General features: G+C 34.6%; 1 protein-coding gene across 5 annotated transcripts in view; it reads right to left on the bottom strand.

Annotated features, from left to right (window-relative positions):
- Window positions 1-17,868, bottom strand: part of TAPT1 (transmembrane anterior posterior transformation 1) — a 50,915-nt gene that overhangs the window by 31,952 nt on the left and 1,095 nt on the right. For 2 of the 5 annotated variants that reach the window (XM_015624792.2, XM_015624794.3), the window contains exons 2-4: window positions 14,151-14,281; window positions 9,911-10,029; window positions 4,725-4,748 (exon numbers count right to left, since the gene is read on the bottom strand). In XM_015624792.2, the coding sequence (XP_015480278.1) occupies window positions 4,725-4,748; window positions 9,911-10,029; window positions 14,151-14,281 (274 nt within the window). Of the gene's footprint in view, window positions 1-4,724; window positions 4,749-5,431; window positions 5,499-9,910; window positions 10,030-14,150; window positions 14,282-17,868 lie in introns of those variants that run through there. The other 3 variants (XM_015624795.3, XM_015624793.2, XM_015624796.3) reach the window with 3 other exon arrangements.

Genomic DNA, 17,868 nt, shown 5'->3' with positions numbered 1-17,868 from the left:
ACTAACATGTTTCCAATTGAGAGGAATTAAACATGTTTACTCCATAAATCTATAGAAGCATTTTTATTGTGGCAGAATCATTCCACTCTGGTTAGTAACATTTAAAGAAGGATTTTGCAGTGTGATTCTGAATACAATATAGAAAAAAGACAATTATTTCCTACAAATACAAGGAAAACAAGTAAACAGATTAAGTCTAATGATTTGTCACCTTTTGGTGAATATGCAAAACTGACTGCAAAGCCTACAGTAATGAAATTATATAGTCAGTGTTCAGTGAGAGCTGTCCATTGCAGTTTTAGTATACAATCAAGCACAGGGGTTCCATCTGTAGTTGTCACAAATCATTCCTATCCTTTGTATTAAGCTGTTTAATACATATAAACACACACAGCCTGATGCGATTTCATGCCTGTCATACCATCCCAGCATTCTGTATTCATTCTTCTCAGTTTACAATTTTACTTATTGTCTTCAGTAACTACTAAAAGCCAACACTGAAAAGTACTTTCAGGACATCTTAAGAACTAATTAATCAGATCTTGTGATTAATATCACAAACTCATACTGCTGTAGTCATGCACATCATGAATACCACAGAATCTCAAAGAAACAAAATTAAAAAGCTAACACTGGCCAAGGTATGACAACTACAAAAAGGCCAAAAAACAAACATGAAAAACATAGCATAGTGCTTGTAATTTCAATACCTCACTTGAAAGTAGGGACCCAAGTTTTAAGAATTGACATTACTGAGCTGATGCGATAAGCCAGAGTGTGATATTGTACAACTTTAAATACCATTGAATGGAGATATGAGAAGCTGAAACAGCTTAGCTCATTTCCAAACACTTCATATTTTTACAGCTGTGCATGAAGTATAACAGAATACAGAGAGGAAGATTTCAGATGAAAATTACAAATGGGTCTTTTTTCTCATGAGTGACAAAATGAGAACAATAATTAAAGAGCACAATGACAACTTCATTTTGGTAGCAAGGTAACAGAACAGTGGGCAGTAGAATTTCTGTGGAAAGCAGTCAGTCTTTTCCTTCAAAGCTATCCCAGGCACACAGTGATGCTGCACAAATGAGTTAAATATTACCACTTGCCTGGATTTAATGAACTCTGGTCTTGAAAGACAGTATCATGAGAGCCTTTGTCCAAGATGTAGTTCCTCTCATATCCCACCAGATTCCAGAAATAATGTTACATGGTTTCAAAATTCAGCTGAATATAATTTACTTCACAATTTTCATACCTTAAATCAGTAAATAAAAGGATCCAGAGCATCTGGACTGTCTTTCAAATGCACGTTATTATGATACATGATTTATATCTTTTCACCTAATTATTTTCTGCCATTATTTGAGCAACCTGTTTTATTGGAAGGTGTCCCTGTTCATGGGAAGGGGACTGGAACTGGTGATCTTTAAGGTCCCTTCCGACACAAACCGTTCAATGATTCTACAATTATTTCATTACTACTTCAAATATTTTTTGCTATAAGTCATGTCTGTCAGATGCTCTTTACAGAATTTTGCAAGTGGTTTCATTATGCTAAGTCTCAAGTTCCCACATTAGTTGTACAGCCTAGACTGTCATGGAATCAAATTTTAAAACTTCTTCAAACAGCCAAGTATCTTAATACTAAAGAATAAGATTTATTTATTCTTTCTATTATCCACTATGTAAAAATCGTATATTGCTTTACTAACACTGAATACACCAAAATGTTCAAACATGAAATGATCCTTCAATGTGCATGAATTCAGTGAAAATCCAAGCATTCCAGAGAAACTCTCTTGCACTGTAATGTACCCAGCAAATTATGACAATACAGAAAAAACCACAGAGACTTCACCATCCTACAGCATGTACTTAACAAGATGTTCAAACTCCTCAGCCTTTGGGTATATTTATCATTACATCTACTAATTGACTGAAAATCTCCATTGAAACAAAGCCTTATTTCTCAAAATACCATAAACACAGAAATCCATACTTAAGGGGATATACAAGCTTATTATTCATTTTAACATAAAGTGATGTGCAAGCCATACTACCATACCTCCCTATTCCACCACAGCATGCTTCTGGTTCAGCCCAGTCAATTGTCAACAGCAGAAGCCTGCCACGCTCAATGCTTATCCCACAGTATTTAAAGCACTTGAAAGTCAAACCATGGCAAAATTTCCACAATGCACTGACTGACATCAACCAGGAACTGAGCAAATCAGTCTGCTACAGAAAAAATCTATTTTATACAACACAATAAAAATCAAGGTTTAATATTCATGCTTCAATCTTTTTAATTTATGGTTTGTACACCATGAGACAAATTTACGAAGTGTAAATACAAGTCTTTCCTCTGTTTTTCCAAGAAAACCGTTGGATCAGTCTATGTCCTCTCCCTTTGGAAAGCTAAAAGCAAGCAAATTGCCTTATAAATAGTTAGAATTACTTTGCTATTCTATAGAATTAAATTAAAATACTATCAAATTGAAATGTTACCAAATATCCTGGCTACCCACAACCTTGGATAAATCTTAGGAAAAACAGTAATTTTTTTTTTCCAAGGTGACTTGTGACACTTGTAAAAAAATTTTGAGGTTACAAAATTAAGTCAAACTTATATCACAATCTACATACAACCCCTACCCAATGAAGAAAAATCTGGTGTGAAAACCAGTGCTCATCATAAGTAAACTCCTTAAATAAGTGTAAATTTAAGGAACTAGTTACCTGTCTGCAATTTTCAAGGTATTTCTATTTACCATCATACTCAGAATGCCATGATCCACGGTTTATACAGTAGTGTGAGTTCTGTCTCCATCTACTGGTTGAAAAGCATTAGGTTCCATCACCCATATGGGCTATTACTACACAGATGGTCACACTACTGATCCTTAATGTTTGCTACTGAACAGCATGATGGATTTCACAGTACTTTCTCTAATTTATTAAAGAGGCAAACCAGCTCAAGGCTTTCCAAGTATTGGTAACCACCCCAAACTCATTTTTGTTCCAACAGCTGTACAACTGAAGCTATTCAGCATCGAGTAGAGCATTATTAAAAATAAATCACAGTTCACCAATATTTGTCTTCAATATGTTCAAAATCACAAGTAGCTAATGTACAAGATTGCTTAAGCAAGTGATTTCCAAGAAAACCAAGACTGTGTGTTAGGTATTTTAATAAGCCTTGCTTACTGAATTTAAAGCAGTTAAACCATCGGGAACATGAAATGCAACTTGGACAAAGAGAAATTTGTTTTTGCTGTATAAAGAAGTCTAAGAAAATGTCTTACTATAGTTGTTTCTGGTATGCTTTTCAGCAACTGACACTACAAAATGAACAATGCTTTCACTACATTGTGTAAGCTGCAGACAAGTGCACTTGTCTGAGTACTTAGTTACTTTGGCATCCAACCCATATGTACCTTGAATTTATTATTTTAAACTTAACTGCAGACTATCACATGATGTCATATGATTTCTTTATTTCTGTCTTCCAGTCTTCCTGGTACTCCTCTGTTCTTCACTAGTCTGATTACACATTCTAATCATCTTTTAGAGTTGTTGGTGTTTTGATTGTTTTATTAGATTTTTTTTAATGAACAAGCATTCAAGATTTTTTCTTGTTTATTGATACAATTCACTGTATTTTAATTGGTTCCTTTAGTTTAGATTATTTAGTCTCATCCAAATAATTAAGATTACTCTAAACAATTACTCCTATGAAATCAACACATACAAAATTTCCAATACTTATGTCATATATACAGTAATTTAAAGATATGAACACTGTCATTGCAAAAAAGTTTTAGATGCGTATTTTCGTCTTAATAACATACACATATATATTTTCAAGCTTTTGTAAGAGTAATGTTTCCATAAATGTTGACACTTATAAAAAAAAACTTTTTATTTGGGTTATTGTTCAAATAGTAATGCACTGAAGAAGTCTTTTAGCATGCTACAAGTTTATGCATGTGTTTTACAGTAAACCTCTTCTAACTGTATTATTTATTCAATGCTAATATTTTCAAACAGGCAACCACTGAGGTTTGTAATAATGTATTTCAGTTATAGATATGGTGATCTAGTTAAAAGTTTTGCTTAGGTATCTTTTCTTCATTTTACATCAAAGATATTCACATGGAAACGGAACAATGGGGTTTTATGTGTAGTTTTTACCAAACTATCAATTCTTCAATATATCCTTCATTAATGAACTGTGGTGTCAAATTTCTAATTTTACATGAAGCACTAGCAAAAATTATTACATTAATACATAAAGGGATCTTTTCCTGTTAGCATAAGTAAAGATGTCAGGAAAATAAAATCCAAGCAAGGTTGTCAGAAGGGTACACTTGCCCACATAAGTATACACTAGAATTTTTTTAAATGGACTATGTGATCTATGAAATATTTTCCTACAATTATGCTCAAGTTTAGCTTCAAGAAAAGAAGCTATCTTGAGCAAATCTAATTTCTAGTTTGATATTTTAAGAAGAGAATTTTTAACTACACCTTACAGTATGCAGGACTTCACTGATGTAAAATTGTGATTATACAAAAATATGTCCCAATGAAGAATTCTAAGAAACTGAGAGCCAAGCTTGCCAAGAGTAGGTGGCATTGCATTTCTCAAACAATAAAAAGCCTCTACATGCACACAATACAGCACGAGACCATGCTAAGAATGAAACAAAACCAACCTTGCTGTTAGGCCCCGATGAGAGCTGTCTCAAAAAAGAAATAAAAAAAAAAAAAAAACAAAAAAACAAACGATGTTTCAAATAAGTGACAACTAGAATAAGCTTCCATTAAGCTTTTATTTTTTAGGCAACAGAATCAAATATAACTGAAGACAGTAAACTAATATGTGCTATAGTGCTGTATTTTATTATGAATACAATTATCTGTAAGTCTAATATTAAGATACCTGGCAATGAACTTTCTGAACTCCCTAAAACAGAGGTTAAGTATTACAAAAAAACCCTGCTTTAAAAACACGCAAAAATATAGGTATGAACCTGACTGAAGCAGTACTTAGAAGAAACCTCAAAAAGCTTAAGGCACTATAAACTGAAGTACAGCAGGGGCTATAGTTTTTTGAAGATATCCTTTTTTAAACTGGGCCAAATTGATCCACAGGCACTCTATGTGAAAAATGTTTTAAATCTAAGATAACAATTTACTGCCACAATGATGTAAAGTTATGTAAGAAAATATACCTACTACAAATAGCACTGATTCAATTTCATGTGTTTACTATTAAACCTAAGTGTTGGTTTCTCCTTTGAGGTATGTTGGTTAATTTAGCTACACTATTCATTTGTAACCAGACTTTTTACTGATTACATGTAGATGTGTGAATTTGGCTGACAGCACAGAAGGAAAAAGAAAATCAGTATTTACTCACCAAGGAGGAATCCCTGTGACACCACATTCCATCCTATAAAGGAAGTGAAAGTGCTCTTCCCTTCGGTCTGATTTACAAGAAAGAAAGAAAGAGAAGGTTGTAATGTTGCTACACTATGCACTGTTATGGAAAGGAGAAAGGAGTACTTGATCTGAGAGTATACTACAGAAAATAACGAATGCATCTTCCTTTTTTTGGTTGGCAGAAAGCTACACATTTTGGTGGGCAGATTCATAATTTCCTCAATGAACTTCAGGTGACAAAAGGAAGTTCATGGATTTCATAGCTAAATTTCTCAGCAAAAAAAGGCTTGGAAATAGGTGTGCAACAGAGGTTCAAATTTATTTAATAGGCTAATAATATGAAGAAATATATAATATCCATAAGAAGAATGCCAGTGTACTTGTTTTATTCTTTCAGATATGCTTTCTTTCTACAGTTTCTTTCTTGGAATAATGCTATCCTATTTATTTCCTATTGGAAAACATGAGTCTGTGAATTCACAGGAGGTCAATGGTAATTTTGAGAGGTACATACAATATAGCTGAAGTTATTGATGTTATTGCTGACAGGACCTAAATTCACTTATTTCAGAGAGCAGAATAAAAGAAAAATACAGAACATGTATTTATAATCTATTTATGTCTACTTCCACATGGAAGAATTCACAGATTCACAGAATATTCTGTGTTGGAAGGGACCCAAAAGGACCATTAAGTCCAACTGGTAAGTAAATGGCCTGTGCAGGGATTGGACCCACACCCTTGGTGTCATTAGCACCCTGCTCTAGTTCCTGCTGGGATTCAGCTCCAGTGTGAGGCACTGGAGGTGCTGGGGCATGAGAGGGGTAGGTGGGTGCTGCTCACACAAAGCAGAATCTTGTTGGGCTTCCACCATCCAGGTGCTGCCTTCAACCCTTGGGAAGAGCCCAAAGGTGCTGGACACACTCCCAGCAGTGGGGAATGGGGAACCCCTGCAGATGAGGTGTGTGTGGGAGGTGTCTTGCAAAAGTTTTGTCTATCTATCTTTACATGTAAAAAACCCCATAATCTTCTACTGTATTTTCTTGAGAAAACTAGATTTTGGAGAAAAGAACCTCACTTTTCCTCACAAATCCTTTCTTGCTTTGTTGAGCTGATGTAAAATGCCTTTAAACATAATGAAATTGGGAGTCTCATCAAGAGCTTCACTAATGTGCAATTTTAGTTTTCATATTACAATGTTTTACAAATAATACAGAAGAACTCTTCCACATTCTCTTCCACATTATTGGTATACAACATATTTTCAAGTAAAAGAATAAGTTAGCTCTATGAAAGAGCTTCCAAAAAAAGGCAGCAATATTAATCTACCCAGAATCTCTGGGTCTGAGGTATTGATAAAAAAATTATCTGAATTGTAAAATGAAACTCTGCCTTTCAACCTTGGGTAGAGTTAGCTTTAGGAACCTGTCACCAAGGACTCTAATTCAAACAGAACTGCACCAGGTCCACTTTTCTACCTTGGCACATACTTTGCTGGAACAACAAACCTTTTATGCTGGCAAAGAATATTTTAATAAAGTGAGAATAGTGTACAACATTCAAAGAGAATAATTTAGGAAAGTTCTTTTCTTGTCTCAAAAGAAAATACAGTAGAGCTGATTTTTTGTAATTTCAGAAGATGTAATCTAATTTTATGAATTGTGTCTGTTAATTTTTTTAAAAGAACCCTACCACTTATAGAGCATAGACGTAATGAAGTTGCACCTGCCAAAACTACCAGCATGCGATGATTCAGCCTTTGCCAGTTTGATCTCAGTAATTAAACAAAGCAGTTTAGTTCACTCAGTGGTAAAATCTTGGATTCTTCCGACTGAAGTTCTTGAAGTTTTAAAAAAATTGCTTTGTGATTGAAACACCAATATAGCTCTGACAAAAACACAGAACTAAATTTGCTCAAAAGGAAAGATCAAGTGACGGGGAAGAACGACAGAAGTCCAATTGAAGTGCCTACACTGTCTAGGCAGAAAAAGGAAACTATTTTCTTTAAGATACATTACTCTTTGTTTTCTTTCAGAACTCTGAAAAATGAAATATTACAACATGTGGAAGAGGCTATAAACCACTTCCCCTATATTTAAGCACTTTGCGTGACATACCATAGGCATAATATACCATAGCCCATTTATACAGAACGCAATTTCATTGTTCTAAAAAAATAGTGGGTAATATAATCTTTCTCTACACTGAAAAAAGAAGATAGAATTATGAGGAAATAAACTGAAGAGTAAACTGGAAGGAAAACAGAACACTCACTACTCAATTACTTCACTGAGATGTTGAGAATAAAGTTAAGATGAAGGGAGGAGCACTTTTATTTACCACACAGAATGGAATATGATGTGGCAGGTTCAAGTAACAACTAGTCAACATTTATTTGATATTTGCAAGAAAGAGCAAGCTAAAAGATAAACAGCCACCTGCTTTGTAAGTACCTTTTGTAATTATAAATGCATTATGCCTATTCAACTCTGTTTTGTTACAAATACATAAAGATGTATTTCCTGAGCTGGAAGAAAATCACAAATATCTTTTGCTGTAACAAATAAAATTAGTATAACTACAAAAAACAAGAAAACCCAAAAAAATTCAAAGCGCAGGTTCTGAATACTTGGAAATAAGAACTGTAACATCTAAAGAAGTTCTATTACATATTATAGACATGAGTGCTAAAACTTTCAGTAAAAAGCCACCAACTTTAGAATATGAATGAATTAGACAAAGTCTGAGGTAGTGAACACATAGAGATTCTAATGAAATAAATTCCAAACACATTGGAGGAAGTTGCCACAAAATAAATTGCTTCAGGAGTTGTTACAGAAACAAAGACTTCTTCACTCAGGATAATCTCAGGTTCACAGCACAGCACCAGATAACACTTTAACAGAGTCAAATTCAATAGATTAAACCAGCTTCTATTGTGCCTTATACACAAAATACTGTCAAGCAAGCAGAATAAATATTAGCACTGCAGGTGCATGTATGCATATATACACATATCACATACATGTGACTGCATATGGTGCTTCAAATGTCACTTTCATCAGCATATTCAACAATAAACCAGCAATTTGTCTTTGATACCTTTAATTTTAATTTCAGAAGAGCAGGAAAATTTCTTTGCCAAAAGCAAAGCTGAGTTTATAAACGAGAAAGAACATTTTTAAAAAGAAAAAACATAAGATTCAAATGATACGTTGAACTCAATTACATTTACCTGAATTTACTAATAGTATCCATATAGATATCCACAAATAGGCACATTTGTCATAAGGCTGAAACCAAATAACTGTCCTTTTTACACAGCTAAGGAAACTCTTGACCTAGTAAGTCTGAGGTTCAGTTCAAAATTAACAGCACAATAAAACATTAGAGACTGCCATCTAGTGCCTATGTTTAACATTACCAAATACAAACATTTCAGCTTTAGACTGTATTTTAAAATACTAATTTTTTGCAACTAGACTAGCATTTGCTGTAATCAGAACACACATTTCTAAACTATACAACTGAAAGACCTTCACATATAAAAGACAATACTGATAATGCAAATAGAAACAATTTGATTAAAAATAACATAGATCAGTAACCATAAATCAACTTCAAGTTTCGGAAAATTCAGAATAAAGATCCCGAAGTCTTTATTTAGTCAAGCAAAAACAACAACAACAATACAAGTGTTCCTTTTATTTTAGACTACACTTAAGGCTTATGCAACCAACTTTACCATGAAGTAGCAGATTTTATGAAGGAAATTAATTCTATCTAATTTTTGATGCCTATGCCAGAAGGGCAATCTAAAAATTTTATGTATTAGCAACTTCTTAGTATTGATATGAACAGAAAATCAAGGCATTAAGATATAAAATTACTTTTTATTCTGACTGGTTTTCCTCTCTGTATTTCAGTCCCTAGGATTCCTCAGAGGAAAGAAAAGAACACATTTTATTCAGGGATCTTTTCAGCAAAGTTTTCCATGAAAATAAGGAACGCTTTTATCGTTAAAAACCAAACAAATTGTTTCAATATCAAAGAGCCTATCAAAAGACACAAGCCAAATCTAAGAAATTTTAAAAAATGTTTTTACATTTATTTTACATTTACATTTATTTTATCTTACATCTATTTAAAAAATAGATGTAAGATAAAAGAACAAAACTGTAAGGTAATGTTACACCTCTGTCTGAATATGCCTAAGTAGTGCTGTTATCCAACTGTTGTGTCTGAAGGAAGCAACGATGACAGTTGGTGACTGCTGGTAAAGCTTAAAGGTCCCACACACACCTTTACTTTGGCTAATTTAGACTGAGACTTCTATTTTACAGTGGAAGAAGTCACTAATAGTTCAAACGGCACTGAAAGGCCATAAAATGAAGCACACACATAAACAATGAAATATTACTAAGGGTATCAACACCTTTCTCTTGAATCAACTTACCGTAAGCCATAGCAAGGCAAAGTGATGAACCGGAACATTGCCAGAAAAACTCTCAAAGGAAGCAGGGTGAACACATACAGAAAAGCATCCAGGCACAAAAAGATTCCAAAAAACATCAACTAAATTACAAAAATAAAACAGAAGTATGTTAGTAATTTATAAAATTTACAAAAAGTTTTTAAAGAATTATGTCAGGAAAAATAGATTTACATAAGACTAACCAAATAAGCACAATATTCTCACTTGTTTAATCAGTTGAACTGTAAAAAAATTAATATGCTATGCATTTGATGACTATTCAGCAAAAATTCTGCACCACAAGGTCCAAGCAGTGAAGGCTTTTGTAGACTTTCATAGCTCACTGAATTTAGTCTTTATTTAATATATAAACTGCAGTTGAATATAACTGTAGCTCATTTTCCAATGGTGACTTTCCTGTAAGGTTACCAGCTCATGTTTTAACCTTAGCAGAAAAAACCCATAGAGCTGTGCATAAATGTGCACAGCCATGTTCTGCCTACCTCCTTTTTCAACATTATTTCCTTCTCCAAAAAGCTTTCTATTACCTTGTAAATTTTCTATTGTGCAGCTAATTACAGCTATGGTAGATTTCCTTCAAAGTATAACCACCATTTTCATAAAAAGAATATAAAATATGAAGAGGTAAACTTCCACTTGCCCTCAGTTTAAATGTTTTATCCTTAATTTACACAAACATTAAAGCCATTCATTGTGGCTACAAGCCAAGCAACTCTATGATAATTAAACTAGACATAAATGCTACAATTCCAAAGCTCCTATATACCAGACCATCCCCATATGAAATTTCTTCTTTATCTGCTTTTTAAATGATTCTGTGTTCTATCTAAATGGAAGTCTAGAAATATGCTTTTATGCTTCTGTCATGAGCTAGTATTTTTTCCTGTGAGCATAATCCCATAGAAGCCAGTTTAACTGGCTACACAATTACAACTAGCAACATCTAAGCAGACCTAGATATCCATGTCAGATACCCACTTACATGTGAAAGTTGTATATACAGCTGATGGAAAGGGAAGATACTAGGGTGGGGGTGTAAAACAAAGTAAAAGTAAATTACTTTTATCTCTCACAATCCCTTTGACTTTCAAAGTGCCTTCTTTGTTAGCTTATGCAACAGCCAGTTCCACATCCAGTGAGCACTCTTACACCCTTTTAACTCCGAAAGCAATCCTACAGACTGCACTCCAGAACAACTATCCACAAGCCACATAGGACAACTAACTTAGGCTCAATAGCACTGCCATCATCCCTGAGTTTTTACTTTCCTTTATAATATTATTTCAACCAATTCTACAGTGGTAGAATACTACAGTGTATACCTACTACAGTGGTAGAACACCATCATGATGTTAAGGTCTCCTTCCTGATATTTACTCATTCACCTCTAGTACCATTTTCTAAAATTTCAGCACTTTGAGTTACTATTCAAGTTATCAGGAGCAGTGGTTACATGAACTGTGGGTAAATTTATCCACTGCCTTAATATGTCATTAAGCTACCTATTTCTTTTAAAATAACATTTAAACTAGGTGTTGAATATTCAAGCACTGAAGACAACTGGAACTGAACACTTAGTATTTTTAAACTCCTTAATCCAAATAAAACAGAAAGATAGCCTGTCATTTTGCTTGTGTTCTTTGAGGACACCTTTATGCTCTCAAAAACAACACTATTTTTTCTCTTAGATTTAGTCAGACTTCTCCACCTGAATGCAGTGATGTTTTTTTGATGGTTTTTCACATTCATTGATTGCATTAATATTTGCAATTATTGTGTATTGTCCTCATTTTCCCAATGTTTTTACTACATGCACCCGATGAAATATAATCAGTGCTGAGCCTTCTACTGCTTTCTGTAAACATTATTTTTGCTGCTCCTTTCCAGATATTAAGGAACTAACAGAAAAGCCTACAGAGCTTTTCCATCATCATAACTGTAATTTAACAGAGCAGCACGAAGTTTAGTTTTGAGATCAACTCTAAACTGTTCCCTTAAGATGGCAGAAACAGAGACCACCAGACCACCTTATTTAGTGTAAGTAACCTAGTACAATGAAAAGTTCCCACTGAAACTGCATATTTCAGTGCAGTGGAAGTAGTGCTTACATGGTAAATAGCCTTGCTTCTCTAAATAAAAAAGGGGTACTCAGAACAACAACAAAAATACCACCCCTTGAACATTACACCCCTCTCTAAAACTATGGATGTTAATTAAGTGCCTATTAAGTAATATGTCCTGAGATTAAGCTTTAATAAATTTACTCCAATTTATTCTCACTCTGACTGATTATAGTTTTTATTCTTATTCTGCAATTATACTATTAGGTAGTAAACAAAAACAAGCCATCAAGAAAATTCTTCTCTCCCTTTACTAGTGTCTCACATGCTTTATTTCAAGTAAGCAGATTTTTATATCATGTTTGCAAGTGGTTTCTGCAACAGGAGATGATCTGTACACTATTTAGTTGACTTCTAGGTGCTCAATTTGATATAGTTAGTATGCATACTTACTTACACGGACTAAGCCAATGCAAATAACTAAAAAATTATTTCATAAAAAATTATTTCATAATCTCTCAAAACATAACTATCATTTTTTAAAGCTCTTTATTATTTGGTTTCATAATATTTCATATTCAAAGCACAGACTGAAGTTTGATTTACCATGCAAAACCCATCAGTTGCACCACTTACAGCATTAATCTTATTTATAAAAAGACTGCTGGATATTACAAGTTCTTGCACACTCAAAGTTTTATTGAAAAGCTATGGTGAGGATCCTTCAGAATAATTTCTGTGCCTTGGAGACAGCATGTAATAATCTACATAATTAAAATGGAGATGATGTAGAAATACTGTATCATTCAACTGAGTGAGTACTGTAAGCGGAATAGGTAAATACTGAGGATGCGAAGACACCATCCCTGGAGATGCTCAAAGCCTCCAACCCTGAACAACCTGCTGTAGGTTACACAGCTTTAAGCAAGGGCATGGACTACTCCACGGGTGCATCCCAATCTCATTCCTTCTGTGATTTTCTGCAGTAACTGACTGGGAGTTTAGTTTGATAAGGCCAGGCCTCATCATGGCTGACGGATTAATTTAATGATACTGAAGCAGGAACATAAGCACTACTGATCAAGGGAATCCTGACCATCCTTCCTCCCTCTTTTACTGTTCTTTCATCTTTAGTTATAAAGCTCCCCTTCTGTCCTCATGTAGACTCTGAATTCTCAAGAATATTGGCTGAGCAACTCAGCTCACTGTTCTAGCACAAAGCAAACAGAGCAGGTAAAGTAGAACATTCACTGCTGAATTATGAGTGGATTTAACTCCTGGAACGGTCCAAGCACCACAGCTCATGCAAAACAGGGAGCATGCATAAATCAGGAGACTGAAGTGGGAGGAAGAGCAAAACAAGTTTCTTCCTTCAGACTAAACTAAAATGATTTAGCCCTGTGTAACTTCATCCCTAGAGATTTTGGCAATTTTAGCAGTATTCATTTTAATGTAATCATTACACTGCAGCCTAGCCAAACCTTATTACAAATGTTGCCTTACTCATCATTCCTGAGCGTACTGCTGCTGCCACTGCCTCCCAAATCAACATGGTTAAGCCAGAACAAAACTGGCTCACGGCATGGCCAGAATGATATCTAAGCTGACATAAAGGAGGTGGTAAGAATCCCTCAAGAAGGGCCTGACACTGAGACAGAAGATGTGGTAAACAGTGGCAAAAAGCAAAATAAAAGACTAGGAAAATTAAGTCATAAACCTTAGAAAAACTCATCTGTCACCACATTTTTCTAAACCTTCCCATCCTCATAGAATTTTACACTGAAAAAAATCTGAAAAAAACCCAAACTTTTTAAAATGTAAAATTACATTTTGCTGTAAAAATTTCTCTTTTGCTTGGTTACTCCTTTAAAGATCAGTGACATCTTTATATTTGAATTAATTTGTCATCATCTGCATTTGTTTGTCTGTACTAATAACAAGAGTTGCTAGCAGCAACAAGCAAACAGGCAAAACACCCCTGAAACAAAAATGTTTAAGTTACTAACATTGAAAAATAATTATGATACAGATTTACATCTTGTTTTTGTAGTTAAAGTGATTTAAAACTAAATAGTTCTTTAAATAATTTAATTCAACAGATCTCACCTCTAAATTGAATCAAATGTTAAAGCATACTTCACCTTTTCCAGTTCTTTTGGTATCCGCATGCATGTGTACACCCTCTCTCGCCGCTCTGTGTATTTTGCTTCATTGTGTTCAAGGAAATAACCTCTTGTTAGCTCAGCACTGATGAATCTCAGCAACGAAAGATCTACTCAGAAACACACATAAGCAGAAGACACTTCAGGCATGACCTCCACAGGGTGAGAAGCTGCTATACTTTTGTTACTTACTACTTGCTACATGTTTCATTTACATGGCCTCTATCCCAGAAGGTTTCTGCTGATGTTTAAATAACTTTCAATTGAAGGAGTTACAGGAGATTCAAGCTCTCCCATTCATTCCCCTGCTGCCTCCAAACGAACAAGCTACTTTTCCCAGGCAGACATCCCACTTCTACAACACATTACTCAAAGCTGCTACACAAAATGCAACAAGCTGAGTGAATCTAATCCTTCTTGTATTATCAGAACTCCTAAATTTACTAAACCCTATATTTGACTTCTTAAAAGCTATTTTCTCTCTCAGCAACATTAGCGACTTGTTCTTTAAAATAAAGAATAGCTTTCTGCAACAGCAAAACATTCACAGATACACAATCCCAAGTGATTCAGTGCACAAACAGCACAAACACACTGAACTTTGGTGATCAGGTCTTTCACAACCAAAAAGCCATCAAGCACAAACAGCTCTCCTATGCTTTAACGGCTGTAGGTAAATAACCTGAAGGCTGACTGGCCTGTGTTTAAGCAGCTCATATGGCTTCCAAAAAAGACTTTGCACAGAGTAGCCTTACAGAATTAATACCATAAGAAATTATAATTGTGAAATTCAGGCTGTCAGCACAAGAATGTTGAACTTATGCTTCAGCACTCACTGAGGAGGTCTGACATTACCACCTCTTTGTAACACTTCAGAAGTGACACAACACTACAATGAAGTTCAATATATCTCTGGTTACCAGCATTTAAAAACAGAAACTCTCAATGTTCACACAACACCCAGAAGATGAAAATCACTTGTCTAGACAAACAGATAAAAAGCTACAGACACTTACTATGATACAAGAACATGCTCACAAACAGTAAATTCAAATTTCAGCCAAAGTCTTGGGGACTAGAGGAGGTAGAAATAACCTTTCACGGTAGAATGCTCTACATTTTTCAGGGCAGGAAGAGGCTGTATATACATTCTTAGCAAAACAACTTATGTAGCAGGTGTTAAGAGGGGAATGCGAGTATTGACACCCTGCATGAAGAATTCACCCAAAATTGTCTGAGGCAATGCCTTCTTAACATTCATCACACTGAAGATAAATGCTTTCACAGTAGCCAGAAGATTATGAAGAGTTTTAAATCAAAGAAGGAATCAGCTCAAGTAGAAGTATAAAAGAAGCAAAAGAGTGTGTGCTTACAGCCTGCATTCCCTTGGGTGGGAGGTGTGATTAGAACTTGGGGAGATTACAGGCACTTTGTAGTTTGTGGTGGTGCATTAATATTCTCTGTATGTCTGGTATTGTGGTTTATATCATGTTGCTGATATCACAGCTATAAAACTCACTAACTACCCGTTAATTATGTGTTGTTAATAAATCATGACTTCCTTTAAACAATGAGAACTGAACCATTTTCCCGTGTATGAGCTTGTCACTGGATAGTGATTTTGATGATCTGTGTATTACTGATCCACTTCTACTAAGTAAGCCAAAACTACTCAAAGCCTTAAAGGCACTTATTAAAAAAAAACAAACAAAAAACAAATCAACATGTTGCTTAATGAGTAGTCATAAACTAATATTTACATATAAAGTTTCAATCAAAGTTCATCCTGTGAAATCACTGCTCAGACCTCTTGTAAACTTGTTTTCTGGAGTCTTCCTTTGTAACAAGAACAACTTTTTTGGTTATGCCAATTCTTCAGTGTTTAAAAACTTGAAAGTAAAACCAGATATGAATAAGCACGCCAAGTAATTACTCTGTTAACTGCCCAGGTGTATTTTTTTCCACCTCAAATAACCAACCTTCTCTAACTTAAAGATAAAGCAATCTCAAACAACTGAAGTTTCCTGCACACTAAATACATGTATATAGGCAAGTACCACAGAGTAACTTATGAGTCCCTGCCAACTTCAGATATTCTAAGATTTTAGCTAATGAGCTATTTGTTCCCACCCCTTCTTACCTCACACTAAGTATTTTAGAGGCCTATAGCTGAAAACCAAATGATTTTATGTTTTCAACACCTTAGACTTTCATGCCCTAGATATTGACCAATAATCAGTCCTTGTAACTGAGGCTGATCAGCACATAAGCTCCAGAGTGTGACTGCAAAATCATCTCTCCAGTGACAGGAGATGTACTGGACCTCACAGTTACTCAGCCACCTCCCTTCTGAGCACTTATTGCCACCCAGCACCAGCCTCAGCTCTGTGCCAGCTGTGAAACAGATTAGTGGCTGACCCTGTAGGAAAAACACAGTAACCAAAAGAACAGCATGAGACATCAAGGCAGAACAAAGTAATAAATCATTTGAAAAACAGCTTAATTCTGCTATCAAAGCATCAAGCAACTTTTTCTTTTAAAAGTAAACTCTAACTCCTACTTCAAATTCCTTCCCTACTTCAAATTCTCCTCTTTTGCAGTCAGAAAGTTTTAGACTGTGGCCTAAGAGTTTAATCTGTTCAGACAGCATACTCTTAATGCTTACAGTATGCTCATTTATCTCCACACCTCACGACTGGAAAGCATAAGCATCTTCAAAAAACACAAAAGGACACAAATTCCTTCAAGGTAAGAAGATAATGATTTAACTAAGTTATACTGCAATGCATAACTACACAAAGGATAAACATTAACCAGAAAGGAGAGGAAAAAGTTGTGGAAATGTGACATGCACTGCACTTCAGTAAGTTTCTACTATATAATCATAAATTTAATCCTAAATACAACAATTCCAGGCACTCACTTCACTCCTGTCAATCCTAAATACACACTTCTTCCATAAGCATGCCAATTAACCAATTGAGAAAATATGTATTTAAAAAAGTATTTTCTTCTCTAATCAATTTCTCTTTACAATACTTGTCCTGCTTCATCAATGTGAAGAAAACCCTACTTTTATTATTTAACATATTTCCACCCTTAGATGAGTTAGAATTTTTAGTTGCTCAATCAAGAAGCTTGTTCTTATCTTTTCTTGACATAAACCATCAGAGAGCACCAAAGATTTTTAACTATTTTAAAATTTTAAATCAATTTCATGAACATAGTTAAGTATTCCCCACCACCTCCGATAACAATCACCTTTTTGTAAAGTTATTTGTTCAGTTGTTTTTCAGGCACATTAGTATGCATCTTGATCATTCTTTTTTTCACCTCAAAGCAATTCAATCAAGCCAATTCCTTTATAACTATGGCAATTGCATCAGCTTTATATTCTGTAACGTTCGTCAACACCATAGAACTGCAGTCCATAATGCTGCATGTCTGATGACATAACACATCAGAAACAGACACGGCACCCACCAAACTCAGAAGGAAAGTATGCAATTGTTGACACATTATTAAAGTTAAATCCTAGTTCCCTTTTTTTTTTTTTTAATAAGACCTCTGTTATCACATTCAAGCCAAGTTGAAAGTTTAACACTTAAGCACTTTCCAGATTTTCGAGCCAATCAATTAAGAATACAGTGCTAATAGTTATTTATAACCTTACCAACATTAAATTAATCCTGACACG

This window comes from Parus major, chromosome 4 (assembly GCF_001522545.3).
Source record: "Parus major isolate Abel chromosome 4, Parus_major1.1, whole genome shotgun sequence".
In the NCBI taxonomy this organism is placed as follows: domain Eukaryota; kingdom Metazoa; phylum Chordata; class Aves; order Passeriformes; family Paridae; genus Parus; species Parus major.
Note: the sequence above shows the minus strand (reverse complement) of the source record. Positions and strands in the feature narration are given on the sequence as shown.